Raw genomic sequence first — 26,536 nt, forward strand, 5'->3', positions numbered from 1 at the left:
GAGTATAGCTTTATTTCTTAAAGCTGCAGACCAAGAATATCGTACATGTGTTTGTATTTTTTTTTTAATAAATCGGTTCTGTACTGTGAGAAAATACTTGTAGCATTTTTTTTAAACTTAAATCGCATTTTTAATGTATTATAATGTAATAAGCATTTTTTGTTTCTATAGCAACCATTTACAAAGTCACATCCCCCCTTCCTCTTCTGAAACAGGATCTGGCACACCCCTTTTTGAGCCCTGTCCCCTCTAGCAGTGCACCAATTGTATCAAGTGACTGCCTGGTCACATAATCTTCCCCACAGAACTTTGCATCTTTGGTCCTCTTCTGCGGCACTGATCGCCATTTAGTGAACCCCAAAGCCGAATCTTTGCCGATCGATCACAGTAGAATGGATCAATCTACAACTGTAATTACTTATCATTATGCGGTTTGTTTTGATGCACATATTACAGGGAATATATCTATATCTATATCTCTGTAGCTTGGACTGCTGCTTTAATCTTGGTTTTGTTACCATAGCAGCTTGAATTACTGGCTTGGTCTAGGTCCCCGGTGGTGACGGAAGCACACCCGTCACTAACTTCAATTAGGCAGGCCCCAATGTCTTATTGCGTCAGCCAGCAGGGGAGGCAACACTAGTGTGGTCACGTGGTGCGCTGGGAGCCAATACGAGGGCAGATAGCTTAGACCAATGGGAGTGCAGTGCTTTGAGCTTCTGGGCTGCGCCCCCCCCCCCCCCCCTCTGTTTTTGCCGCTCTTCACATCGCTCCCTACAGTCCGCAGATCACGATTTTAAGCTGTGCAGGGGACGCCAGGTGCGCGTGCAGGGGACGCCAGGTGCGCGTGCAGGAGCCACCACCGGGGACTTAGACTAACTCATCACCATGTTTACTCCTTAGGCCGTGTTCAGCGCGCAAGTCCGAAACAAAGTGTTTAAACTCAATAGCGGTTGTCAGGGTAGAAGCTACCCTGTCGCCGAAGTACGGAGTTGACGCTTGCTACAGTTTGCATAAACAACTCAAGTTGTTTTTTCAAGCTGCAGCAGGGTCACTGGTATTTCGTTAGCCAATCATCATTCTTGAAAATGATTTGAACAGAGCAACACCCATCCCTAAGCTGAGGTCTGTAGACCCGCCTCATGAACGCTTGAAAAGGTCTGCTGTGGATGATGTGCACACATATCGCCCAGCTGACGGACCCGCGCCCTCCACCTCCTGTTTCTGCCACCCTGAACGAGGCCTTACTTCCAGTGGGTAGAAAGAGACAATGGCGTTGGTAGAAAATCTTTCAATTTAGAAAGCGATACATGAACTCTTCTGTAATGACTCAAAACACTTGACAATATTCAAGCTAGCTATTCTGTGGGGGAGGCGGGCCTGTGTGTTTTGGTTCTTACTGTTGGAACACAGTAGAAAGAGGCTATATTATTCCTCAAGGCCCCAGGGAAGAAAACCATTTCCATTAGTGACTTGAGTCATTACTGTGGATCTCTTCTTCTATGAACATTTGTCATTCTCCCTTTTAAAGAAGTAAAAAAGCTTATAAAAACCTTGCAGTAGAGTATCTTTCAAACATAATATAGATTGCTTTATATGCAATCTTTATATTTGAAGTTCCCCTTCACACTCTTCCTTGCCCAAGGGCACAGTATGTTGCAAACTCCTTTCAGTAAATGGTTTGCATATTGAAATTGTAATAATTTTGTTAATGGCTGCATGCTCCTGCAATGCTTTTCCAGTGATGAACCAATTTTAACATCTTGATCGCTTCTGAACTGTCAACATGCTCTGTTTTTTTGGGGGGAGGCAATAGTTTCATTGCCTCCGATATTTTATTAAATTAGTGTCTCAGATGTGTAGGTGGCAGCACTCTTTTAAAAATGTGAGTATTTTATTTAATTGCATTAACACTGTCTAAAATGGATATTGTGCTTCAGTAAGCTCTTGAATAATACAATATTAATGTAGATGTGGACATGGAATATATTTTATTTTTTCCCCCTTTCTGGCTTCTAAGCTGTAACCCGGAAATCAAGTATACTCCTGTGATCAAACTGAACTAATTAATGACCTTCACCTTTTTTAGTATTCTAGTTTTGTATTCAACCCAGGGTCTACATCTGAAATAAGGTCTTGAATCTGTTAATTAGCTTGATTACAAGAGTACTCTTTGTCCTTTATTGTACAGTAGACTTTATCACATCATTGATTTCTGCTCTCGTAGAGGTGCTTCAATATACCGGACAAAACATATATATATATTTTTTTAAAAGACTTTCATTTTTGACTGAATATTTCTATTTCCTTTTTGGGCCACATATAATTTATGCTTATTATATACTTTATAAGCGATGCAAAAGCATGACTGCTTCAAACACCTGAAATCACATTGATGTGAGTGGACTGTAAGAGGCCTGCTGGTACTGGAAGGTGTCTTATGGTATAGCACCACTTGGTAAATGTGGACCTTGATGTGCTGCACTCTTAAAATTAATGTGGACATAAGTACTTTATGAACAAAACAAAGAGGAGGACATTTTATTTGAAGACACACTGCCATACGCTTACTTAACACTCCTCAAAACTCTACAGTGGATTTGTTTACATTGGAAGACTTCCTGGATAAAATGTTTATAGCTTCCCTGTATAAATAAAATCCTAGATGGGTTTTCTCCTGTCTAAATTATTGCTGCACTAGAAGTGCAGGGTAAAAGTTGGATGTACAGAATGATCACAAAGCAATTGCAATAAAAGATTACATTTCTTTACTATTCATAGTTGCATCATTTGGGTCCTATTCATCATTCATACTAATCACACCAATGTTTTATAACAACTTTTCTATAGTTCACTCCTGATACTGTTTCAAAATACTTTTTTTTAATATTTTTTCTCTAAATCAGTCTTGCCATATTCCAAAGATATAAACCATAATATACTCCTCCTTGCCTTGTGTTACAAGACAGTGTCCTTCCTCAGTACCAGCCTTATCTTACAGTTTTCACATTCCAGTGTTGTATATCTGTTAATAAATGTCAACCTTTGTAACCTAGTGTCAACTTTTTAGCAATAAAAGTGTGTGTGTGTGTGTCTACAACAATGTTGTATTCTGCCCCTTGTCTTGCATGCTAGTATCCTCTCCTGCTTTGACTATACCACCCTTCTATCTGGGACCCCTTTTCCAACTTTCCTTCCTGTAATCTATTATCAATGTTTCTTAAATGGTTTCACTTTTCACTTTGTTCAGTGCCTGCTCCAACTTTCTTTGATTCACATGCATGCATTAAATACAAATGTTCCCTTGCTCTGCCTTACATTACCTGTATACTTGGTTCCACTCTGCTGAAAGTGGTCTCCTTTGTGTTCCCCTTGTTTCTACTGCTCCTGCTGATCCACACTTAAAGCTTCTCTCACTCCCCTCTCTCTGGGATTCAATTCCTATCAGTATTTACCACTTTTAGTTTCTCCCCATCTCTTCAAAGCCCTGTCAAAAAGGATAATTTCAATGGCTAAGAAATACCAGTAATATAGTATACCTGCACCTCAAGAAATGCTCCCAAATTCTGTGCCCTGCGCTGGGGGGTCCCTATTGCACTCGCATTTATTCTTACTGTTTCTGTATGTTTTCCATCATACACTTTTTTGATTTGTAAGCTATTTGGTGAAATTGATTTAGGTTGTCCTTGTGTTTACTTTGTTTAATGCATTTATCACTTCTTTTATATTCAAGTCTCCATCTTAAATCTGCTCCATGTTCATACAGGCTGCATAGCTGTGTGCATGGTTCACACTAAATGCAACGAATTATTTGACAGCATTGCATAATACATGCTTTTGGGTCAGTTTACTCAGGCCTTTAATTCCTAAACGTTTTGCGGAAATGTTTATTTCACTAAAGGATGGAAAGGAGCCTAGTCCTTGGGCAATAATCTGGAATTCTGGTCCATGAAGCCTTTGCTCACTTCTATTTGTAATTTTACAATTCCTTTATGTGTGCTCTTAGTTTAGACTTTTTTTTTTAATTCTTGTCTTTTGATTCTTCTTTTAAGATTTGGTTCAGTTTTCCTTTGGGACTCTGGCTCATCAGTGGGAGAAATTACAGGTCACAACAAAGTCATCAACACCGTGGACCTCAAACAGACAAGACCCTATCGTCTGGTGACCGGCAGTGACGATAACTGCTCTGCATTCTTCGAGGGACCACCCTTCAAATTTAAGTTTACTATAAGTGTGAGTTTCCATTTGTGAGACCGTTTGCCCTGTCATACTCGGCTGATGGTTTTATTTGTGAAGGGAGTGGGAAATGGCGGACCTGATACCTGAATTGTTTCAGCAGCAGTATTAAGAATGTGCTTACTGTGCATAAAAGCCATAATCGCTCTCGCTTTGTCTGAGTATTTCAAGTTTAGGTTCGAAGTTGAGCAATACATAACTTGATGTGTCATCCGACGTTTGAGGCAACACCCAAGGGTTTGTGAGAGGAAGAATTTTGGAATGTGGAAAATGTGAGACTAAGTAAATTACAGGAAGAGCCAAGGGAAGGATATGTAGTTTGGAAGATAGTAGATTTTTGAATGTTGCCCTAATATAGTACATAATCTGGTGCGGGGTTGCACTCCAGTCATCAAGGACTACTAAGAGTACAGGTTTTAAGGATATCCCTGCATCAGCACAGGTGGCTCCGTCAGAATGACTGGGCAACCTGTTCTGAAGGAACCGTGGATGGTGGTGGCTCTGGAGGACTGGAGTTGGCCATCCCTGATCTAGTGGACGATACTGGATTGAGATTTTTTTTTAATTCTCTAAAGAGTTAATTGTTGACTTTTTTTTTTTTTTTAATTAGGACTGAAAAGGTATACAGTGAGTTTGGCATGTGACATTCACTTCGGTCTTAAAGCTCTGTTTGACTGCTTCCCTCATCCATAAAGGCGTTCCACATTGTTTGTGTTGCCTAATGCTGTACAGTATATAGTGTGGATCTACATAAGGGTGCACAGAGCTCCTATCCATAATACAAATAGGAAATGTATTTGGTACTGTACCTAGATTCTTGAATTAAGGTTTACAGGCCCCTTCTTTAAAAAAAACATACAGGTATGTGGTATCTCTAAGCATCTAATAAACATATCTTCTCTGCCATAGTATATATATTTTTTTTTTTGTATAAAGTCCATGATAAATTTTGAGGAAAAGCAGTCTTGATGGAAGCTTGCAGATCTTTACAGTACAGGCATACCCCGGTTTAAGGACACTCACTTTAAGTACACTCGCGAGTAAGGACATATCACCCAATAGGGAAACGGCAGTGCACGCATGCGCCTGTCAGCACGTCCTGAACAGCAATACCAGCTCCCTACCTGTACCGAAGCTGTGCGCAAGCGGGGAGACTATAGAGCCTGTTACAAATGCGTCAGTTACATCAGTTATGCACGTATATGACGATTGCAGTACAGTACATGCATTGTAAAGTGGAAAAAAGGTAGTGTTTCACTTTAAGTACATTTTCGCTTTACATACATGCTCCGGTCCCATTGCGTAAGTTAATGCGGGGTATGCCTGTACTATACTTATTGAGGCTGTAAAATAAATACATTCTTAGCAGAGGGGTGTCTACTGAGCATGCTATTTCTCCTTCAGATTGACAGGCTGCTGATTTTTATCTGATAACCCTGTTAACTTCTGATTTGATGGTCGCAAACTCATGTAGTAATAGTGTAGTCTCAACTCAAGGCACAGATGCAGAGCTCATTAAAAGCCTGGAATCTCACCACGGGAGATGTTGTGCTCACCGTTTTATTATTCACAAGAAAAGCATGGGGATGTCATTAGCAAACATACACATTGGAGTGACAAAATCAGGTCTCGTTAGAGAGATTGAACTTTTACTCTGTCACATTGAATTAGGCCATTTACGGTGATAAGTGTTCATGATCAGATGTGGTCTGCATCCTCTGGGCAAATACAGCTCACATCATTCATGTTTTTGTTTTCCTGACTACAGTATATCTTTGCTATTCATGTCCCTGGTGCTTTCCTTGCAACTGTGTTAGCTGTCTTAATTATTCATGCTTACACAGTATGGCGCTTGTATCGAACTAAAATTCAAAAATACTTAATTATGTTAGCAGCTTTCTGTGTTTGAGGATAGTTCTGCCAAATATAAAGCCGCTTTGGTGTTCCAAAGTAAAAAAAACAAATTCAATGTATTGTTTATGTGGATACCCAATCTGTCATTAAATAGTCTGTCTGTCTATACATTATTAAACACCGTACTGATCAGTATTGTAGCGGCAGAGAGATTTTGAAATTATGGGTTTCTGTGCACTGAAATTAGATACACCTTTTATGAATCTCCGCTATACTGTGAAGAGCTTTGATATTACAAGGGATCATTTTAATGCTAATGAGCTTCATGAAATTCATATATAGCAATATTTACGTTTGCCAAGGTGAGTTGTAATATGATTACAGCAATATCGCAGAGTATTTTTAAACGTTGCAGTAAAACCTCCCCTTTTACAGACAAGATCCCTGTATAAGCAGCTCCATCATACATTCTGGTTCTTTAAATATATAAATACAGCTTACTTGTCCAGTCCATGCTTGTGTGAACTTTTAACAACTGTCCAAGTTAGTCGAACACATACATGGCTGTTGCCTGTACAGAAAAACTTTTACAAAATGTAACGTCTGCGTAAGCGAGAGGACAAACCAATGATTAGTTACTGATGCTAACCCTAGCCTTGCCTCTCTAAAATACCTTTATATAATTTCAAAATGGTGTAAAAATGTGCCATTAAAGAAGTGTGCATGCATGTTTTTTCCCTGAGATTGTTTTTATTGTTACCAGTTCCCATAACCAGCTTGAGTTGTATCTAATGTGAGCTGCATTCCCTTTTCTCTTTTGTAAGATTATCTACTACCTATTCCGAGTACGTGCAATCAATCCTTTCAAGTAAAAGTAGGACAGTGATACTTGCATCTGTAAATTAATTATTAGTATTGTACTTGAGAAGGTAATGTAGCACATTTCCTAAATGAATGTTTCACCAAGCCTTAATTTATCTGCCCTGCTTCAAAGCGATTCACACAATCTGCTCTCACTTGGGCGGCACAAAATATGGTTATGACTTCGGAATCTATACCATCTAGAAGTCTGTTTTACCTATTGTGAGAATCCTTTATTTCATTGTAGAAGTGTTGGATTACCAGTTTCATAATACAGAGAAGTGTATAAAAGACACTCTCTTTGGCTCTAATATTGGTGTTCCATTTGACATACCCATTAGGTTTGTATGTGTGTATCTATATCATCTTCAATGTTTTTTGTTTTTTAAAATGTTTTTAAATACATGATTTTTCTAAATAGGACCATGCCCGCTTTGTTAACTGCGTGAGGTTTTCTCCCGATGGCAACAGATTTGCTTCAGCTAGCGCAGATGGTCAGGTAAGATGGCCTGAAATGATAACGCATTTTCTTTGGGAGGCAGGGAGTCAATTACTGACACATTTGATCATGTTCTAGTCATTCAGATTTATTTCTGGGTTTCCTCACATTTTAGTTCAATAGCTTGATCGTTGCATATGCCACATTTTGGTGTAGGTAGTGATAGGCATTTCCATGCGCTTCTGTACAACTTAATGACCTAGCTACTCGAAATTCCTCACTTGTCAAATACAATACACATCGAAGATGCAGATGGAAATGTTCTCATATATTTGACTTATTGTCCCACTAATAATTTTACACAAAGATGAACGCTACTTTGTGTTTGCATGTTGAATGGTGCACTTCCATTTAATACTAAAACTGTATACAAGTGTGCCCAACACAACATCCCACAGGTGAAGTTACTGCCTGTAAAATATAAATTGTAAGATATGTATGTATATAAAATACAGATTGGAGTATATGGACTTTGTTTGTATTTTTCAGTTGCTTGATCAGTCCTTAGGGTCCCCAGTGGTCACGGCGGCGCACACCAGACACTCGCCTCTAGTCAGGCAGGCCCCAGCAGCTCCTTGTGTGTGCGCTCCCCTCTCACGATGGTGCGTACGCCGGCAGGGAAGACGAGAATTTTGTCTTCCCGTGCTCGGCGGGCAGCTAATGGAAGGGCAGATCTGCCCTGCCATGGCTGCGCCCCCTTCCCCTCGCGCATCCCATCGTTCCCCTACAGACCGCAGATCGCAGCTGTAATATGTGCACATGCCGGAAGGCGCGCGTGCAGCAGTGAGTACTGGGGCCGTAGCCTCAGGGCTTGGGTTTTCCACTAGGGTATCCTCGAATAAAATGAAGAAAAAAAAAACCGTACAAACATTAATGTTGGTATAAGACACATTTTTGAAAGCAGTCATAGCACACAATTCTCACTTGTATGTACGGTAAGGATCTCAATATCGGTTGCTCCAATGTACCTAGTGCAATGGGGAGCGCAAGATGCTGTCTTGGCTATCTTGTTACTTTGAGTGTTTAAGCCTGGGAGTCTCGCTCTGGGTCCTGCTAGCTGTCATGTAGATTGGCATTGCATGGATGCCAGCTTCTTCCCAGATTACTAGACGTTCGTTTGACTTCACCACATTTGTTGAAAGCACCGCCGCAAGTTAACCACTATGCGTTTCGGTAATCCGAGCTCCATCCGGGGCTTTTAACGTCACCCTGAACTAATGGCAGTGCCAGGTTACAAAAAAAAACTTAAACTCAGTGTTTTGATTACAAATATGCAAACATACAAACATTTCAATCATTTTTTCGAAAGCCGGGAGCTTTTTCCTTTAGTTTTTATTTTTAATATGGGAGGGATTGTCACTATCTTCCATCCCAGTGATAAGGTCAATAAGATTTATGGATGTGTGCTGCATATGTGGCCAATTAGGAAAGGGTGGGGGGGAAATAGTTCTAATACAGGTACATGCTGTAAAACCAATCTCAGGTTTTCTTTTAGAATGTTTACAAACATTTTTGGGATACACTTTGCGTGGAACTGGGTTCTTCAGATGTTCACTTTGCGTGAGTTTTAAAAGTTGAATACAGTAAACGGTTTATCCGAACATGTTTTCCTGTCTCCATATGGTACTTACACTGCATCTTAATCTCTTTATAGATTTTTCTTTACGATGGTAAGACAGGAGAAAAAGTGTGTGCACTTGGAGGAGCTAAAGCCCACGATGGAGGAATTTATGCAGTAAGTCCTGTTTAATTTCCTTTTATTTTTTCCCACATAAATTTTGAAGCCATTTACTGTGGCTTCACGAGAGAGTAATATTTAAATGTATCCATCATTTTAAATATATTGGATATTCAACAAATTATTCTTGTTCTCAAAAAGGAATGTTATCTATAGTTTCAAATTCACATTACCCAAAGAGGCTATTAGGGGAAATGTGTCCACATGGTGCCGCTTCTCCATTGTTTTGCTTTGTTGCATCATCTGTAAGATGGTGGTTTCCACAACCATCTGCCCCAGATGTAAGCAGATTTTTTGACAGTCGTTAACACTACCTCAGACCAGGTGGCTTTCCTTTCACGCAAATAAACGGGAAAAACTGGAGCAAGATATAGCAGCTACAAAACAAGGAGCATCTCCTGAGATGTACGTGACACTACCTATAGATACTCCCCAATTTTGAAATTGGTTCACTGGCCAAAATTGTAACGAAGTGTTATAATGCGAAGAAGAGCAAATTGAAACTTTTCTCTCTTCTGCAATTTTCGCGCAAATGTGGATCAGTTAACATTACCTTTTATAATTTGTATCTGAAATATAAAATCGGAATCCGTGAATAAGCATGTCATGCCAAAACAAGTGCGATCTTTAACTATGGCGCCTGAATTTTTTTTTTATTTTTTTATTTTATTTTTTTCAAATATTGTAGAGCTTGTATTCTCAAACTAGGTGCTTTTATGCCTTGGCAATTTCAATATATGTGACACTACGTTAAAAGCAGGAATTGTCTGTTTTAATTGTAAACACATTTTGAACCAGCATTTGGTGGTTTTTCTTTCACTTTTGCTGTGTTATTATTTATTTTTTAATGCTATTTTGTGCAATAGAAATTAAGTGTCTGTGACTTATAAAAAAATAAATATATATATATATTTTTTTTATATAGTTATTTTAAAGGTTAATTGAAGGAGAATGTTGAGCAGCTATAACGCAGCTTTGGATACTCATGATTTTTTGTTTTATTACAGATTAGCTGGAGTGCTGATAGTGCTCATTTGCTTTCTTCATCTGGCGATAAAACAGCAAAGATTTGGGATGTGGCAGCTAACGCAGCAGTCACCACATTCAAGCTTGGGTCAGATGTGCTCGATCAGCAATTGGGATGCTTATGGCAGAAAGAGTACTTGCTGAGTATTTCTCTGTCTGGCTACATCAACTATTTGGACAAGAATAACCCAAATAAACCTTTACGTGTAATCAAGGTATAGTATGAAAAACAGCATTCTTGTTTGAAACTGGAGACTCCTTAATTAGTTATTGACAACAACTTGTTTGTTTGGGCTTCATTTTAAACTTATTGTGCACACTCCTCCAAAATGCCTGTTTTTTTTTTTGTGCAGCTATTTTAACACTAGTATTCATTCCAACACAAATGATTGTTTTTTTCCCCAATCTTGTTGAGCGGAGTCAGTCACTAATCACAACATCTGTTGTACTCTTGGTTTGCATTTTCCGTCTTTGTTGCTGCAGATTTTAGATATTAAGTAAATTAAGTCTAGTTTGCTACAAAATGCATTTTTTTTTGTGTGTGTTTTGGAGCATCCCTGCATATTATTAACAACTTTATTTCATGTAGCTCTTTTTCTCACAATGAGACTCCAAGCGCTTTACACTTACAGGGACCGTGTGCAATATGCAGCGCATACAAACTTTTAACGAACACCGTTAAATAAACCACGTTAAATATGGTTATGTGATGTAAATCTGGTTCTAAATGTCAAGCTGGGCCTATCCTGCACTTGTTCAAATCCAACAGTTGCACCAAATTAAAGTGGTAGAGGCGTGAACTTTCATATCCAATATGTAAAGGGAGGGATCGCCAATCTGATGTCCTCCGGGAACATTAGGGGTCCGTTAACGGTAGCCAAGCAGCTTTTTGTGCAAAGTACAGTAAAGTAGACTTGTTCTGGAGTTCGTGCACTCTTTTGGCCTTGGGTTAGCACTTCAGTTTTTTGCAACCATTTCAGTGAGGTGAATAATTAGCAAGTAATTGTCCTGTCCAGCACTGAATGTGCTTCAGAAAGTGTTACAATACGGAATGTTTTCTCCTCATTGCAGCCTAATTCTGTATTCCTAAGTGGGACTGTGCTGCACATTTAACTAACCAAATGTGGTGAATTTTTGAAAGCTCTAAAAACATTCTTGCTACTAAAGCAAGGATTGTACTTTTCTGGGTTTTACTCTTGCTTGAGCTCAAATAGTTTTATTCTGTGTTTTTGGTTCTGTTATTTTAGTAGCTCATAAGTTATCTGTGTTTATTATCATTATTAGTAAGAGAAGTCCTGCCACATTGTTCATTAAGCTTCTTGGCTGTTTTTGTATCATTTTTAAGGTTGCTTGATTATATGGGGAGTATTACATATGTAACAGGTGTTCCCCCACCCTCTGGGAGATTTCACTGCTACCTGGTGTTGTGCTGCTCACAGGATACAGAGTGTCCGCTTGTGGTAGTTGGGGACTAACAGGACAGACTTTAGCGTTCTTCTCGGTTCTTCACTTGGTGCAGCGCCTCCATCTCCAGCAGGCCCCAACAAAGCTGGGTGCAGTTCCTGCAGGAAAACCCTCTTGCACTACCCCTGATAAACTGCAGTCTCAGGCAGGAGTATAAAACAAAGGATGGTTCTTTATTCTTCATATAGCATACCAACATGTACACTCTGTTCTTTCTCTCTGGTCCCTGGAATCGACTTAAGGAGCTTGAGGCCCCAATGGTCTCTCCTTTGCTTCCTTAATCCCTGGTGGAGTTAGGCTGTGTCCATGGTGCCTTCTCCTGTGCTGAGGCGCGCGGAGGCTGAGGGAAAATGAGTGCTTTCCCTGGCCTTGGTCCGGGGGCGTGTTGGGGGGGCGGGCCAGTGACGTCACAGAGCTGCTTCGCCCTCATTGGGCGAACCGCTCACGTGACCGGCGAGCGCCAAATCTAAATTTTGTATAAGACCTACGCTTCCGCACGCTTGCGGAAGCGTAGGCGAGCCCCTACTAAAGCCGCTCTCATTGGGGCTATAGGGGCTCACTGATAAGCACCAGCACGCCTCAGCATTACGCGCTGACCATGCCCGAGGCCTAAGGGGTAATATCCCACTCCCCTGCGGAGGGGAAGGAAGGAGACCAGAGCCCTGGCTCCACACTTCCATCTCTCAGCACAGAACCCTCTAAATTTGGATCTGCAGCCCCTTTTGTACCCATGTCTGAGCTCCTGATAGGGCAGCACACCGGCCTTAGGCCCACCCCCCTGACACTCAAGGGAGTTGTTTACTACTGCTGCTGCAGCAGCAGCAAGGGCATAGATTTAACCCTAACACTGCATGCGCAGGGCTTATGTGTTGGGGAGGGCAGATTAGTACAAGAAGTAACAGGACTGTGATCAGCCCAGAATTCTGGAGCTCTTATGAACTGCATAAGAGTATAGCTAGAGACACAGTGTGAACTGTGACAAGCTCATTCCTCTTCCCCTGTTGATAATAGATAAGAAAGTGATATATGTGGCAACTGGCTATTCATTAGATGCACAATCGTGTCGCCACCTTTACTCACGAGGGCAGATTAGTAGCCAAGAGGATACATGGCTACACATTCATGTAAGCAGGAAACTGACATTTTTTATTAATTCATGAGTTTACATGGAGTTGTTGGATTTGAGCAGAACTACAGAATATACAGTGAAATATAAATAAGTTCCCAGCACTCAAAAAGCAAGATATAATTCGAATATGCCAAATACGTTTTTAATATGAACTCAAGTTAATATACAACTGCATTCTGAAAATGTTGAAAGTATAATGGGTCGCACACGTGACAAACATAACACGGGTATGCCGCATGGGGAGGGGGAGGAAATGGGGTAAAGGAAGGTAGGGGGAGGGAAATATGGACGGACAAGGAAAGAAGGGAGAGAACAAAAACATGGGGAATAAGGGGGGCAACGTTTCGGGGGATGAGCCCCTTCTATAGGCCTGTTCTCAATGATAAACGGATCAATGGTGCGTCCCTTGGACCCTGGAAATAAACACCTCCTAAGTGTAAGAAAAGACCCAAGATAACCCTATATGTGCGATCAACACTCAGATCACAGCAACCAGTCAGCTAATTGGCAATTGCAAACCAGCCAAACCTTAGGCAATGGACTGCCAGTGTAAACAAAATCACAAAAAGTCCAAGTACATCAGTAATAAGCTGCCAGTGCTAACAGAGAATCCAGAGAATACGCTATGTGAACACTGATAAGCAAAGCTAAGCAATTCTATAACGATAGGGCAAAGCAGCTTTGTGTAGTTGTATATTAACTTGAGTTCATATTAACATATCCCAAATTTTGGCATATCCCAATTATATTTTGCTTTTTCAGTGGAGGAAATGGAAGTGTATAATATAATCCACCATACTCACACGGCCAAGTGCAAGTACATACAGAACAAGAGGTATCTGTAGTAATCCAGCCCTCCAGTGGCAATCTGAGCAGCAAGATGTGGTGGTTGCTGGCAGAAAATCTTCTCTCAAATGGAATCTTCACTGCGCCATGCTTCCCATTGACTCCCGTGTGGTGTAGTGCAAAGATGATGAAGCAAGTGTTTTAAAATCAGATCAACACATTTAATAGTGTAGATAAATAAAACTCACATATAAAAATAAAAAAAACTCCCAAATCAGCGCCCGTAGTGTAGTTGTGAGCCCTGCAACAAAAATCCTTGCCGACCCATCTGGAGAGCAAGGAAGTGTGGTGATTGCGTGCGTCTGCTCGCAACCTCCACTGGAGCCTCTGCGGGTCAAAAGACGTCCAACTGGAAAGAGCTACGCGTTTCGCAGGTACTTTGGCTTCCTCAGGCTCAAAGATAACTAATGTGGGGTCCGTGCACAATATATACACTCCAATGCTAATTGCAATACTGCTCGCACCTGTGTGAAAGTGGGAGGAGGAGAGGCTAAACGAGCCTCCATTAAGTCTCTCAGTTTTTTGCACATATGCTAATATCACAACTAAACCTTATGTAGCAGGTTTAGTTCGGCAGACAGAACACACTGGTATAGGGTTCTCTATTAACCCTTGGGGTTACTCAGAAAAAAAACCCCTATAAATTAAGGGTCAGGGAAATCAGTCACTGATGACTTCTGTGACATTAAGACTTCATAACATTGAGAATATAACATCACTGTGTGATAAACCTAAGGCATTAGTCTCTAGTATATACAGTTTGGACAGACCATAACTTAAGACAAACAATGTGATCTGATTTACATAATAATACACATAATGAAAGTAAGTGTACATATACACATAAAGTAAGCCCATAAATGGGCAAAAACTGTCTCAAAATACAATTCTCTTAAAATAATACAAAACTTTATACATAATGATCTAAAATGCTAGAAGCAGATACAGTAATTAAAAAACAACACCAAAAGTTATAAGGCTAAGAATGACATTTGGGTGGACAAGCCCAAGTTGACCAAATAGGTCAGACCACTAATCAAAAGATGTGTAGTGAGATAGAAAAAAATGTTAAATGAAGAAAAACAATGGAACTACAAATAAGCAGATGACTTCATGGGGACAAAATACAGCAAAGGAATAAAACTAACAACCATAACAGGAGTGGTGAAAGGACTGATGGGTGATAAATAAAGTGGAACAATATCCCATCACATTCAACTATATAAAGGCCCCAATATCCAACCACCACATCTTGCTGCTCAGATTGCCACTGGAGGGCTGGATTACTACAGATACCTCTTGTTCTGTATGTACTTGCACTTGGCCGTGTGAGTATAGTGGATTATATTATATACTTCCATTTCCTCCACCCCCTCCCCCCTGCTGTTCCCAGCCTCCTTTACTTAGGAGGGTTGGATGTGCTAGAATTTTATTTATACCTTTAGACTGTTTTATTAACCCCTCACTCCCCCTTGTTCTTATTTTATTATTGTGTTTGCTGCATTGGTTAATCCAGGTTGAATTTCTTGTTCTGCCTTTTAGCTTCCTAAAATAATGCTTTTATCTATATTAGGAAACTATTTTTAAAGTAATAACTTTATAATTAAAGTCTATGCAAGTATGATAATGCAGTAGTTTCCTGTCCAACATAGAGTGCATAATTGCTAATAAGTATTTAACATGCATGCATTTGTTTACAGGGACATAGCAAGTCGATTCAATGTATGACCATACACAAAAATGATGGACGATCCCAAATTTTCACCGGCAGCCACGATGGCCATATCAATATCCTTTTTCGGGAAGCACTTGTAATGTTTTAGGATATGGTGTTTAGACTAGCTAAACTTGGTAAAGTTTACAAACATATCTGTTTTAAAATGTTTTCATGTGTGGTAGTCATGCAGTGACTGGGCTGTGCTCTCAAACTGTTTTTTTGTTTTGTATGGGGGTTTTTTGGTCATGGCTTTTTTTTTTTTTGTGTTCATGCTCTCCCTACTCTTTCTTTAGACCGTGTGTGCAGTAGTTACCTTAGGCTAGGTCCCCAGTACATGCTGCAGGAACAAGAAAGCCTCTCAATGGGGCACTAGCTTGGCCGCCACGTTGCTCAACAAGATTTTTCTGAAGACAAGAAAATTGACTTCAGAACAGGCATCAGAGCGCTGGCCATGCCCCTCCCTCCCCCAACCCCCCTGGTGGTTCAGCCAATGAGGGCGAACCATCTGGGTGATTTCATGGCCGCACCCCCATCACGTCCCCCGTCGCAAATTTCTGCATCTCAGCCACAGATCACAGCTGCACGCGCCACCAGCCTGCCAGAGCCCGTGCAGCAGCAGACACTGGGGCCCGTAGCCTTACATTTGTCTATGAAGGTGTGAGCTAAAAACGTTCTAGTGATAATTTGAAGGCCCAAAAAAATACAAAAAATGCGTTTGTGGGAGAGTCAATTCTTTAGGCCAGTAAAAACTAAGGCTGCGCTTATAGTGCCGGCGACCGTGACGTCACGTCAAAACAAATGCATTGCCACCGTCACGTGCACTTAAAGTAAGCGCGGAGAGACGACTTGGTCGCGATCGCTGGAAGTCATCTCAATTTGATTTTTCCAGCGACCGCAGCCTGACAACGCCGGCACTATGTGTAGCCTAAAGGTTAAATGTATTCCTCCTGTTCTTACAAATGTTTATATTTCTCATCTATTTAATTGAATATTTTGTTAGATTTGTTATAATTAATAATCCATTTGCTGATTTGAGGGGGTGGGGGGGGCTTATTGCGCTGAAATTCACAGATTTTACTTCTGGCTACAAAGAATGTTGTGTCCTATTCAGTGAGCAGTTGCATAGAGAAGACCTCGATCTCAAGCTTCATGTAGCTGTGCTTTGACAAATGCATTTTAATAGATATAGTTTGTTTTCAGTTTTAGGGGCTTATTCGGTATTTGACAAACCGGCTGCTGGGGCTGTTTTTGGATGAAATTGCCCATTGCCGCCTGATCCACCACTTCTAGTTGGTTTGTTTTTGGTTCATTGTGAGGTGTGCTGCCTGCAGACCCCAGAACCATCTAGATGTCTCTACAATTTTTTTTCCCCAGCCAACCACAATTTTCCTTCATTGTTTTGTATACATTATTGGGATGCTGAGACTGGAGAGAATAATACTTTCACTGGGAAAGGACATTCAAACCAGGTGTCCAGCATGGCTATGGATGATTCCAATCAGCTGGTGACTTGTAGTATGGATGACACTGTGCGTTATACCAATGTGACCAGCAAAGACTACAGGTACAGTTTTATTGTTTTTAGATTTTGTCAATGGAGGTTTTTTCGCTTTTATTTTTTTATTGTGTGTGGTTGTTTGTGTTTTTTTATTTATTTTTTTTGTGTGTGTTTTTGTGTTTTTTTTTTTTTATCCAACTTGGTTACGTCTAATTTTATCTGTATGGCTGTTTGTCAGAATTACAGACACAGTCCCACAAAGTGGATCCAAAAGAAATCATTTAAAAAAAATTACAATTTAAGCTATTTATAAATATAATTGGCTTTGAAAGATTCATTGCATTTAGAGACAATAATTTCTCTTCATTTGGTCCTTTGTATTTATTTGATTTACTAATGATGTTCATTAATATTTGTATATGGAAAGTTCTTAAGGAAAAATATATACATGTATGTTATAGGGTTGGCAGTCTAGCTTTTTTTAAGGAGTCCTTAACCTACATTTAACCCCTAAAACATGCCACTCATTGGCTAACTTTGGTCCTACATGGAACGACTGCTGATTTGCAGCCTATAGAAATAAAGGTTTATTTTGCAAGATAATCAGTCCTGCAGTATCTTTACATTTCATGGTCTCAAGGGCTGCGCTTATTGTGCCCGCGACGGCGACGCAATGTTGCTCCAAAACAAATTAATTGACTCCGTCGCAAGAGCTTATAGTAAGCGTGACAGAGCGACGTCACGTCTAAAAAATGTGGAAGCCGGGTAAATTTTGACAGTCGCCTCATATGACTGTCTCTAAACCAATCACATTGCGCGGCCCGCCCCCTTTAGTGACGTCACTCGCGACTGTCGCTAAACAAATTATAACTTTCGCTGGTGGTGACGGGTGATGTCATTGGTCCCGTCGCCAGCACTATAAGCGCGGCCTTAGGCTGTGGCCACGATGCAGCAACGCATGTTTTTTGCGATCGAATCAATGTTATTCGATGCGCATGTACACCCCACGTGCGCACGTGCGCTTTGCAATGCTCAGCGCTTGGGGAGACGGGGACCCTTAAACAACGAATCAGCACCAGTCAACGCACACGCATGATCCTGGCAATGACACGCCCCATCACTTATGTGCTACGCCCCCGCTCGCAAATTCCTGCAGGACAGGCTAGCACTCATGCTCAGAGTTGGTGACGTCACCGCTCTCAAGCATGAGCGCGTGTCGCTGCACCGTGGCCACAGCCTTATTGAAACATCTCCTTCGCACCTCTAATATTAAAATGTATGATTACACTAATTGTTAATTAGCCGGTTTAATGGAATCTGTTTCTCTAGTTCTAAGGATGCTATAAAGTTGGATGTTCAGCCTAAGTGTGTTGCTGTGGGCTCTGGTGGATATGCGGTGGCAGTATGCATTGGACAGGTATGTTTTCTTCTTTATTTAAGCAATTCAAGCAATATCCTACATGTATGTTTTGTAGTATTAGATAATACTTAACATTTAATTTTTTTTTTTTTTTAACATTCAACTCCGTGCCATTTTTAATGAGTTTTCATATACTGGGCATCTATTAATTTCTATAGCAGGGTTTAGCCACCTACCCAGCAGTGAGAGATCTTTAACACTTTTTCTGTTTTTGTGATGATTTGTTGCCAATCTTCCCAGCAGTTTGAGCTGTAAACTGGAACAATAGATAATGTTACCTTCGTAATCTAAGGATACTTTGTAGCTGCTGAGTTACACTGACTGAAAAATTGATTTGAAACTGAAAGGCAGCCATTTTGTGAACCCTGGGAAACAGAATTTTTCTGATCGATCACAGGAGAACCAATTGATCGGCAGCTTAGGTAATTAGTTTTCAATAAAGGTTCATCACTGGTTGCCTATATTTAAAAAAAAAAGATATAGATCTTATTTATTTTTAAGCTGCTTGGATTGCCTCTTTTTAAGGAACTATATGTTGACTAGAATATTCTAAGTTTACGTGTGTCAGGGCAAAAGTGATTTTGTTTGTGTGTGTTTATACAATATGTAAAGAAGTGCTCTCATCCCAGTCATTTGTTTTGACGAATACAATTTATACGTTTGAATATTCATAGGTCACAGCTGCAAAGAAAAGCTCTCCTCTGCATGCATGAGCCCGTCTGTTCTATATGGGCTACTTGGAGATGGCTCTGTGCAAGAATATATATGTAACAAAATGGGACTTGACAACTTTATTTTTATATTAAGGAAAATCACAATTGTTGAATTTTTTTAACATACTGGGTTGATATGGAGTATCATTAAAAAAAAAATGTTGTCAAAAATTCCCTCTGGGGCTTAGCTGCCAGCTATTGCCTTGGTCCAATGTAAGCTTTCTGGGAGATTGTGACCCTGTGGCAGTAAGCCAGATAGCATTCTGAATATGAGCATACTCTTCAGCCTAGGAACTCACCTCCAACCCGAGCACAAATAACTTTGGAAGGAGACTAGTTCTTGATCATTAATATTATTAGTGGATTGTGCTTTAGAATATGGCTGATTTTAAAAAGAAATGTATATTACTTGTTGCATACAAGATCTTTGTTAATTTGTAGCTTGAAGATTAATGCCAAATACTCGCTCAGCACTTGAGACTGCTATTACTCTGCATTTGAAGACTTAAACATGCCCTGCTTAACATCAAGGACCCAATGTGAGGTCTTGGAGGTGTAGATTTAAGTAAAATGTTATCTGGCCATTAAAAAATAAGGTTATTTATTCGGGGGCATCATTTTCCTGCATTATTTTGTATTTGGGTACATTTTAGTCATGCCCTCTATAATGCAAAATTATCCCATCTCTTTTTATAGATTGTCCTGCTGAAGGACAAGAAAAATGTATTTGTGATTGATTCTCTTGAGTATGAGCCGGAAGTAGTTGCAATTCACAAAGCCACTGGAACAGCTGCTGTAGGAGGAGCGGTAAGAATAGCTTTAATCTCAAAATAACTAAAATGAGTTCTGTTAATTCTAGAGATTTGTATCCTGTACTATATTGCAAATTCTATTTAGTACAAAAGTGCTTCTGGTCTGCCTACAGTTTTGTAGTCCCGTCTCCTCCCTCCCTCCCCCCCTCCCGTCTTCTCCCTCCCCCCCTCCTCTCTTCTCCCTCCCCCCTCCTCTCTTCTCCCTCCCCCCTCCTCTCTTCTCCCTCCCCCCCTCCTCTCTTCTCCCTCCCCCCTCCTCTCTCCTCCCCTCCACCCCCTCCTCTCTCCTCCCCTCCACCCCCTCCTCTCTCCTCCCTCCCCCCCTCCCCTCTTCTCCCTCCCCCCTACTCTTCCCCCCCCCGCTCGCTCTCTCCTCCCTCCCCCCCCCCCGCTCGCTCTCTCCTCCCTCCCCCCCGCTCGCTCTCCTCCCTCCCCCCGCTCGCTCTCCTCCCTCCCCCGCTCGCTCTCTCCTCCCTCCCCACGCTCGCTCTCCTCCCCCCCGCTCGCTCTCTCCCCCCCCCCGCTCGCTCTCTCCCCCCCCCGCTCGCTCTCTCCCCCCCCCGCTCGCTCTCTCCCCCCCCCCGCTCGCTCTCTCCCCCCCGCGCGCTCTCCTCCCTCCCCCCTGCTCGCTCTCTCCTCCCTCCACCCTGCTCTCACTCTCCTCCCCCCCCGCTCGCTCTCCTCCCTCCCCCCAACCCCCTACTCTTCCCCCCCCCCGCTCGCTCTCTCCTCCCTCCCCCCCCCGCTCGCTCTCTCCTCCCTCCCCCCCGCTCGCTCTCCTCCCTCCCCCGCTCGCTCTCTCCTCCCTCCCCACGCTCGCTCTCCTCCCCCCCGCTCGCTCTCTCCCCCCCCCCCGCTCGCTCTCTCCCCCCCCCGCTCGCTCTCTCCCCCCCCCCGCTCGCTCTCTCCCCCCCCGCGTGCTCTCCTCCCTCCCCCCTGCTCGCTCTCTCCTCCCTCCACCCTGCTCTCACTCTCCTCCCTCCCCCCCCCGCTCGCTCTCCTCCCTCCCCCCCACCCCCCGCTCGCTCTCCTCCCTCCCCGCCCGCTCGCTTCCCTCCCCCCCGCTCTCCTCCCTCCCCCCGCTCGCTCTCCTCCCTCTCCCCGCTCGCTCTCCTCCCTCCCCCCCGCTCGTTCTCCTCCCTCCCCCTCCTCTCTTCTCCCTCCCCCTCCTCTTCTCCCTCCCCCCGTGCGCTCTCTCCTCCCTCCCCCCCGCGCTCGCTCTCCTCCCCCCGCTCGCTCTCTCCTCCCTCCCCCCGCTCGCTCTCTCCTCCCTCCCCCCCTCGCTCTCTCCTCCCTCCCCCCGCTCGCTCTCTCCTCCCTCCCCCCCGCTCGCTCTCCTCCCTCCCCCCGCTCGCTCTCTCCTCCCTCCCCCCCGCTCGCTCTCTCCTCCCTCCCCCCCGCTCGCTCTCTCCTCCCTCCCCCCGCTCGCTCTCTCCTCCCTCCCCCCCGCTCGCGCTCTCCTCCCTCCCCCCCGCTCGCTCTCTCCTCCCTCACCCCCGCTCGCTCTCTCCTCCCTCACCCCCGCTCGCTCTCTCCTCCCTCACCCCCGCTCGCTCTCTCCTCCTCCCCCCCCCGCTCGCTCTCTCCTCCCTCCCCCCCCATCGCGCTCTCCTCCCTCCCCCCCATCGCGCTCTCCTCCCTCCCCCCCGATCGCGCTCTCCTCCCTCCCCCCCGATCGCGCTCTCCTCCCTCCCCCCGATCGCGCTCTCCTCCCTCCCCCCCGATCGCTCTCCTCCCTCCCCCTCCTCTCTTCTCCCTCCCCCTCCTCTCTTCTCCCTCCCCCCGTGCGCTCTCTCCGCTCTCCTCCCCGCGCGCTCTCTCCGCTCTCCTCCCCCCGCTCGCTCTCTCCTCCCCCCGCTCGCTCTCCTCCCTCTCCCCTCGCTCTCTCCTCCCTCCCCCCCCTCGCTCTCTCCTCCCTCCCCCCCCTCGCTCTCTCCTCCCTCCCCCCGCTCGCTCTCTCCTCCCTCCCCCCCGCTCGCTCTCTCCTCCCTGCCCCCCGCTCGCTCTCTCCCTCCCCCGATCGAGCTCTCCTCCCTCCCCCCCGCTCGCGCTCTCCTCCCTCCCCCCCGATCGAGCTCTCCTCCCTACCCCCGCGAGCTCTCCTCCCTCCCCCCCCGCTCGCTCTCCTCCCTCCCCCTTCGTTCGCTGCTGCTCGTTCTCCTCCCTCCCCCCTCGTTCGCTGCTGCTCGCTCTCCTCCCTCCCCCCTCGTTCGCTGCTGCTCGCTCTCCTCCCTCCCCCCTCGTTCGCTGCTGCTCGCTCTCCTCCCTCCCCCTCGTTCGCTGCTGCTCGCTCTCCTCCCTCCCCCTTCGTTCGCTGCTGCTCGCTCTCCTCCCTCCCCCCTCGTTCGCTGCTGCTCGCTCTCCTCCCTCCCCCCTCGTTCGCTGCTGCTCGCTCTCCTCCCTCCCCCCTCGCTCTCCTCCCTCCCCCCTCGCTCTCCTCCCTCCCCCCTCGTTCGCTGCTGCACGCTCTCCTCCCTCCCCCCTCGATCGCTGCTGCTTGCTCTCCTCCCTCCCCCCTCGTTCGCTGCTGCTCGCTCTCCTCTCTCGCTCTCCTCCCTCACTCTCCTTCCTCGCTCTCTCGCTCTCCTCCCTCGCTCTCTCTCCTCCCTCCCCCTCCTCTCTTCTCGTCTGTTTGATAAGGAAGTTAAAGTATTTAAATGATTCACACAGTTTGCATTATTTTGTTTTTGTGTGAACTTTTTCTCCATGTTGAGCTAGTTAGTCGGGTTATCTAAAAACAAGATGGTGTAAGAACCTATCCAGCAGTGTCCGGTCATCTGCTGACTGTACACGTTAAAATTAACTGTTCTTAACAAGATTAATCAAACTTGTCATTTTAAAACGCAAAGTTCACACACCTTACTTGTGTCTCGGTGCCTCTTTTCTGCCGTAGTTTGGTTTTAAGCTAATACCGCATAATCATTGTCTAATTTTAATGTGTGATTCCTTTTTCTGCTCAGATTTTGTCCCATTTGATCACGTGTTGAATCTAGCATCCAATTTACAATTCTGATCGTTATTGGTAATATGAGGCGCATTAGTAAAAAAAAAAGTTGTATGTATCCTTGTTATCTAAAATATACAATTGTATTCAAAAGTTTTAAAGGCCAAACATTTCTAAAAAAAAAAAACTAGAAGTTTAACACTGATGGAAAGGTTACCTGTATACATAATGTTATCTGACACTTCCAGTGACTTATTGCCTTTTAATTATGAATGGGATTGGAGTTTTGATTAACCTCTGCTGCTCTTGCAATTGAAGTGTCAATTATTCCTGAATTCTCACTTGTTTGTTTTTGCATTGCAAAATAGGGTTTCATAAATTACCAAAAATATCACAATCTGGCGACAGGGGTCTTGTGGGGCTATTTATTATATATAAACAGGACAGGGGTGCCCAACATTCCGTGGCACCCAAAAAAAAATCCCTTTATGGTGGCAATTATAAATTCAATGTATATTTTAATTCTAAAAATACTCTGGAAACTTATCACAATGGTTATTCTCTGAATGCTGGTTCTGTATGTGTCAAAGCCTTAAACATTAACTTTGTTTCCCTTTAGAATAGTTGCTTTAACAACATTGTGAAGGCTTTAATGCTTGTTTAGAAGGAGCGATTCAGTGAGTAAAGACACTGACTGGCACTGAGTTTGAAGCAGGAGAACCTGGTTCAATTTCCGGTGTCGGCTCCTTGTGACCTTGGGCAAGTCACTTTATCTCCCTGTGCCTCAGGCACCAAAAACACAGATTGTAAGCTCCATGGGGAAGGAACCTGTGCCTTCAAAATGTCTCTGTAAAGCGCTACGTAAAGCTAGCAGCGCTATACAAGAACATGCTATTATTATTTAGGGGGTGTCTAAAAACTCAATGTTTCTTTTTAGGATGGAAAAGTCTATTTGTATTCCATTCAAGGAAATACTTTGAAAGACGAAGGCAAGACCCTTTCAGCCAAAGGTGCGGTGACCAGCCTGGCCTATTCTCACGATGGTGCTTATCTTGCAGTTTCTGATGCGAACAAGGTTGTCACAGTTTTCAATGTTGCTGACGGATATGCGGTAAGAAACTATAGTAATTGCATTGTATATATGTGTATATTTATTATTTTGACTTATCAAATGTATTAGATATTATTATTATTTTTTCCCTCATGCAAATAAACGTGTGCTGGTGTCTTGGTAAAGCAAAGGAAAACTAACCTGCAGTAAATCACAGCAAAGATGTTTAAATTGCTCTTCAAATGTTGGCATTTTGTGTTTTTTCTTCTGCACACTTTATTTTGCATTTGTAACTAGTTGTCAGGTAAAACTATCCCAGGTTTCCACAGTTTAATGTTTTACGTTTCACTTCGTCAGATCACTGAAACTACCAAGTAATATTATCTAGCTATTTAAGATATGAACGTGAAACGAATATTACCTGCTAAGCATAATGTTCAAGTAAATGAAGGTTTGAAATAAACTGATGTTCTTTTATTTATTCTAAACACTAAAGCTTTACTTTAACTCAAAGGGGTTATTAAAATGTGGAACGTGGATTTGGGTAGTATTGCATGGACCTTCTCTCGTGCAGTAGTTCCCCGATCTGCGCTATTGCATTTGAATGAATAAGCCCGAAGTAAGGACCATGCACAGCTATATTGTTGCCTACAGATTCAGGTGAACTAACATTGTTACTTTATTTGTTTACTGAATAGGAACAAAACAGCTTCTATGGACACCATGCAAAAGTAGTTTGTGTTGCCTGGTCACCTGACAATGAGCATTTTGCCAGTGGGGGCATGGATATGATGGTTTTTGTTTGGACCTTGAGTGATCCAGATGCAAGACTTAAAATGCCAGGTAAACTCATTAGTATTTAGCAGTTTCTATTTAATGATTACTCTTGTGTAGTGCACATCACTGATTTAAGGACTTGACTTAATGGTTGATAAGCGACACTACTTATACCATGATTTCCCCGTGTATAATAATTTTGAAGGGTGTTTCTTATGTTTAATGGATAAAGACAAAAAAAACTTGACGTGCATTTTTTTTTATTGTTGCAATTTTAATATTTAACATTCATATACATATTTTGCAAAGGTTACTGCAACCACTCGTAAATATTGCATTATAATGCAGAATATCGCTGATTTTTTTCCCATAGGATTCAAAGGCAGTGATTTCCAGAATATCACAGAATATCCACCCTACATCTGTAGATTAAAGCAAAAATCATTCTTAATTTAGCCCTTATTTAAATTGTATTATTATTATTACAGCCTAGGGGCCAATGAATTGCTCAGGAGTGAAATTGAGCTATTTTCTGCCCTGATTCACGAGATACGAACCAGTGAACTTACCGGTATTACTTCCTGACTTCAGGGGATTTAAATGGCAGTCCAATAGAAAGCTGCAGCCTTTGACGTTATTGAAGCTTTCTTTTAGCCCGAGAGTTGGTGGCCATTTTATTTCCCCTGGAAGCAGACCAGTAACTTGACGTGCAAGTATTTCAGGAACTGGGTGTTACTTTAGCTAATAGCGCTATTCAGCTCTGGAGAACCCCTCTGTTCTCGTGCTATTAAAAAGCAGTTGGGATTGTTGCTTTTAAAGGGTTTTTTTCTCCAAGCATTTCAGACCTAATACACTGTTAATCATTTAATTATTGAATAAATCTATACATATATATGTTTTATTGCTTGCTGGTTTCACAAACCCAGTGTGATGATGATTTGTATTACTAAGTATGGTCATCACTTCAGCATATCTGACTCGAAAGACCATGTTTGGCACATCGGACCCATCAGACCCAGTGTTCACAATGTTCCACAATTCTATATTACTTCAGGGGAAAAAAAGTTTATCTTATCTTTTTCATTACTTATTTTTATAGATGCCCATCGGCTACATCATGTGAGCAGTTTGGCCTGGGTGGACGAACGCACATTGACTACTGTATCTCATGATGCATGTGTCAAACAATGGACAATCGCCTTCAAGTGAACGCACATCCTTTTATCAGAAAGATGACGATGATGATGATATCAGGGACTAGAACTACTGCATTGGAAATAAAATATTTCTCTAAATATTTCTGTCATCCTCTGGGTCTTGTGCCACTTTCTCATTCTTTACAAGGTGGTGTCTATATCTATAATGTACTTTGAAAAGCTTTAGTCAGTGACAGTTTGCACATGGAAACCCCTTACATGTAACACTTTGTGCTCAACATTCCAGAGGCAACAGCCAGATTGAACTCACAGGAAGGTTTCAGACCCGCAACTATTAATACCAACATTCTGTGTGCTATGTAACTGCATGAGATGCATACTTCTCATTTTCGTATTACAGAACATTTCTGTATCAACAGTCATAGTGAAAATAACAGTTGTGATCAAACTAAAAAATTCTGGTGTGCAGCTACTGTGTAATGTTGCTCTGCTTGTCCATACTTCATAAAACTGGTGCCTCAAATTTCCTCCAGATGATGAATGGAGTACCTAATAAACATTTTTATGTATTTCAAGTCAAGTTTTGTGGTTCAATTCTGGTGACTTCTTCTGACTGATGTCGTGATTTGTTGACTGACTGTTTTTGAAAACAAACGATTATGCCATTTTCGTAACATTTCAATCATGTTTGACATCAAGATTAAGAAAATGCTCTCCTTTATCAAAAACTTTATTTTTTGCCTACTAAAATGATAGTGTAAAGTTGAAATTGTAATTTATAGTCCCAGTTTGGT

The 26,536-nt window shown here is 42.7% G+C and overlaps 1 protein-coding gene across 1 annotated transcript in view; it reads left to right on the plus strand.

Moving 5' to 3' along the window:
• WDR1 (WD repeat domain 1) overlaps nucleotides 1–26,317 on the plus strand; it is a 51,757-nt gene extending 25,440 nt beyond the window's left edge. Inside the window, exons 5-15 of the mRNA XM_075569339.1 lie at nucleotides 4,053–4,233; nucleotides 7,373–7,450; nucleotides 9,105–9,185; nucleotides 10,196–10,429; nucleotides 15,354–15,441; nucleotides 16,778–16,934; nucleotides 18,198–18,285; nucleotides 19,698–19,808; nucleotides 23,695–23,868; nucleotides 24,507–24,651; nucleotides 25,685–26,317. Of these exons, the coding sequence (XP_075425454.1) occupies nucleotides 4,053–4,233; nucleotides 7,373–7,450; nucleotides 9,105–9,185; nucleotides 10,196–10,429; nucleotides 15,354–15,441; nucleotides 16,778–16,934; nucleotides 18,198–18,285; nucleotides 19,698–19,808; nucleotides 23,695–23,868; nucleotides 24,507–24,651; nucleotides 25,685–25,794 (1,447 nt within the window). The 3' untranslated portion in view covers nucleotides 25,795–26,317. The remainder of the gene's footprint in view (nucleotides 1–4,052; nucleotides 4,234–7,372; nucleotides 7,451–9,104; nucleotides 9,186–10,195; nucleotides 10,430–15,353; nucleotides 15,442–16,777; nucleotides 16,935–18,197; nucleotides 18,286–19,697; nucleotides 19,809–23,694; nucleotides 23,869–24,506; nucleotides 24,652–25,684) is intronic.
• Nucleotides 26,318–26,536: the final 219 nt, after the last annotated feature.

Source organism: Ascaphus truei, chromosome 1, assembly GCF_040206685.1.
Source record: "Ascaphus truei isolate aAscTru1 chromosome 1, aAscTru1.hap1, whole genome shotgun sequence".
Taxonomy (NCBI): Eukaryota; Metazoa; Chordata; class Amphibia; order Anura; family Ascaphidae; genus Ascaphus; species Ascaphus truei.